Source organism: Bison bison, unplaced genomic scaffold, assembly GCF_000754665.1.
Source record: "Bison bison bison isolate TAMUID 2011002044 unplaced genomic scaffold, Bison_UMD1.0 scf7180017864499, whole genome shotgun sequence".
NCBI classification, from domain to species: domain Eukaryota; kingdom Metazoa; phylum Chordata; class Mammalia; order Artiodactyla; family Bovidae; genus Bison; species Bison bison.
The window spans coordinates 10,319,071-10,322,512 of record NW_011495058.1 but is presented as its reverse complement, the minus strand read 5'-3'; the positions used below and the strand labels follow the sequence as shown (position 1 = coordinate 10,322,512).

Genomic DNA, 3,442 nt, shown 5'->3' with positions numbered 1-3,442 from the left:
TACCAAGAAACCACATACATATAAATATAGCATTTCTGTACTTCAGTATTAATTTTATGTCCTTAAACCTAGCCCGATAAGAAAGTCATTTCTTATATGACTTTTCAGTTGATACAGATACCACTCATTATTTTAATGTTCCCCCAAATGTTCTTTAACTTGAATTATTGAAAAAAAATCTAAGTCTCATTCCAGTTTGGGACTTGGTCATGTCAATATCGGGGGTGGGAGTGAAAAGAACTTCTGGCCTTACTTGTTTAATACAGAACAGTTCTGGCTGTGGGCTGAACTTCAGCAGAAGGTGTAAGTAGAATACTATGATTGGCATAGCTACATCAATCCCCCTTTTCCTACATTTCATGCCCTGGTTGTTTATATAAGAAAAATATCAATTTGTCCAAAAGATAGATCAGATACCAGCTTGGGCTTCAGGAATCCAAGTTTTCACTCCATCTTTTCTTATATTTCATAATCGTGAATAATGAAGATGCTTCATTCCTAGCCATCTTCTCTGGAAAATGATCAGATAAATGATTCAATATAACTACCCTTTCAATTTGTTCTCCTATATAAAGGTGCTCTGTCTGTCCTCAAGAGACCGTTGAATAGACTCCACCAATAGACTTCCTAGGGAAGTTAAAAGAATATGCTGCCTACCAGCTGCTTGCCTGAGGCCTTAAGATGGAGACCTGCTTTTAGGAAAAATCTTTGTTGGCTAAACAACAAACAACAGCTGCTGAGGGGAGGTGGGATGTGGCAGTGACTGGGGCTGGGCTTTGAGCTCAGGATTTCTCTTCATTCAGAGTAAAAAGAATTGGGGGCAGGAAGTGAGACAGGGGTTGGTCTATCCTGTGTATCAGGGCTGTTTTGGCAGCCACAAGCAAAATTTCCAGTGCAGTGTAAAGGAAGTCTAAACCAATGTGCTTCTCCCAGACAGCACAGTAGTAGGTGCCAGAATCACTTTCTTGCAAGTTGGAGATTACAAACGTGTAGCTCTTCCCTGTGCCTTTGTAAACGTGGTATTTCCCTTCACTGATTCCTGAGTCCAACTCAACCTTTGAGTAGTAGACATCGTAGTAGAGAAGGCGTCGGGGTACAGCTCCCTCCTGGAATTTGTACCAGTGGATATAGCTTCCTGTAAGATCACAATCGATTACAATAGATGACCCAGTCGCCCTCATGACTGACAACTTGTCCTCTTCCATGTTGGAAGATACGTGTGTGACTGCAATGGGGAAAGCAACAAAAAATCATGAGAAAGAGGAAACACCATTTCTTAGTATGACCCTCCCCCTCACCATTGCCAAAAAGTACAGAAAAATCCCCAGAGCATCCAGGCAACACACTTACCAGGAGCCAGGAAAACCAGAAACAGTGCTGGGACCCACGGCATGCCTGGGACAGTGAGCTAGACCGAGTTTCCCAGAAGATGTGACAGGCAGAGGAGTCAGCGAGGATCACTCTTAAAGACCACCAGGCTGAGCCCAGAAGGGGTGAGTGCTGGGTGAGGCCTGGGGAGGAGCCCTGCCTCTTTGCACCAACCCCTTTCTGGAGGGCAGGCTGGGAGCAGCTGCCTCCCCCACAGGAGAAGAGAAGCCTGAGCTCTGAGCTCTCAGAACTGCAAGCAGAGGGATCAGATAGGGGGTGCACAGTGAAACATGGAAAAAGCTTGCCTGTTGCCTGGTGGAGTGAGCAGACGTGAATCAGGCTAAGTTCCCTGCGGCTCAGTATTTCAGTGTTAATGATGCTGCCATAGTCTTTCTCTCAAGGAACCACCTTTCTATCATTTCCCTGCACTACCTTCCTCTTTACATCTGTAGGTAAACTTTGAGGCTGCTGCTGTTGCTGCTGCTAAGTTGCTTCAGTCATGTCCGACTTTGTGCAACCCCATAGATGGCACCCCACCAGGCTCCGCCATCCCTGGGATTCTCCAGGCAAGAACACTGGAGTGGGTTGCCATTTCCTTCTCCAATGCATGAAAGTGAAAAGTGAAAGTGAAGTCGTTCAGTCCTGTCTGACTCTTTTCGACCCCCTGGACTGCAGCCTACCAGGCTCCTCCGTCCATGGGATTTTCCAGGCAAGAGTACTAGAATGGGGTGCCGTCGCCTTCTGCATACTTTGAGGCAACCACCCACAAATCCAATAAGCATTTGCCCGTCTATTATTACAAGAAATTGATACCAGGTATATTGATCTACATTTAACTCTCCTCAAAGTTAAATGTGTATGTGTGTGTGCTTACAAATCAATTAAATAAGAGAAATTTTTTTTCATCAAGTAAAAGCACTTCACCTAGGGTTGCTGGATTTAGTGGAGAAAAATGTCTTATGTAGTACTATGTAACATTCGGATATACTTACACTAAAAAAACATGATGTTTATCTGAAATTCAGGAAAATGGATATCAAAACAACAATGAGATGTCATCTCAGTGCTGTCAGAAGGCTGTTATCAACAAGACTTGAACTAACAAGTGGGTGGGAATAAGGAGAAAATAGAACCTTGTGCACTCCTGGTGGAAATGTATATTGGCACAGTCACTATCAAAACGGTAGGAAGGGTCCTTGAAAAATTGAAAATGCAACTACCATGTGACCCAGCAATACTACTTGTGGGTATTGATCTGAAAAAAACAAAACAAAACACTGACTTGAAAAGGTATCTTCACTCCCATGTTCATTGCTGCTTTGTTTACAACAGGCAAAACTCAGAAACAGCTTAAGTGTCCATCAGCAAACAGATGAATGGGTAAAGAAGCTGGAGTATATGTATGCGATGGAATACTCCTCAGATATCCCCAACGATATGGGTGGAACTTAAGAGCATTATGCTGAGCGAAAAAGCAAGACAGAGAAAGACAAATATCATAAATCTCTCTTACATGTGGAGAAACAGAGAACAGATCAGTGGTTATGAGAGGCAAGTGGCAGAAGATGGGATAAACACTGGAATGGTTTGTTTGTTTAAATATATTGAGTTTTAAAAGAAAGAAATCATTCAAAATAGACAAAATGAAAAACAAAAGTAAAGAACATGAATAGTTCCTGCATATACAGTCAGTTCAGTTCAGTCGCTCAGTGGTGTCTGACTCTTTGCAACCCCATGAATTGCAGCAGGCCAGGCCTCCCTGTCCATCACCATCTCCCAGAGTTCACTCAAACTCACATCCATCGAGTCGGTGATGCCATCCAGCCATCCTATCCTCTGTCATCCCCTTCTACTTTTGCCCCCAATCCCTCCCAGCATCAGAGTCTTTTCCAATGAGTCAACTCTTTGCATGAGGTGGCCACAGTACTGGAGTTTCAGCTTTTGCATCATTCCTTCCAAAGAACATCCAGGGCTGATATCCTTTATAATGGACTGGTTGGATCTCCTTGCAGTCCAAGGGACTCTCAAGAGTCTTCTCCAACACCACAGTTCAAAAGCATCAATTCTCTGGTGC

At 43.6% G+C, this 3,442-nt stretch overlaps 1 gene segment (V, D, J or C); it reads right to left on the bottom strand.

The window, feature by feature from the left end:
* Positions 1 to 782: 782 nt before the first annotated feature.
* On the bottom strand, positions 783 to 1,554 carry LOC104980430. The segment is given in 2 exon segments: positions 783 to 1,225; positions 1,351 to 1,554. Coding segments are annotated over 2 exon segments (486 nt in total).
* Positions 1,555 to 3,442: the final 1,888 nt, after the last annotated feature.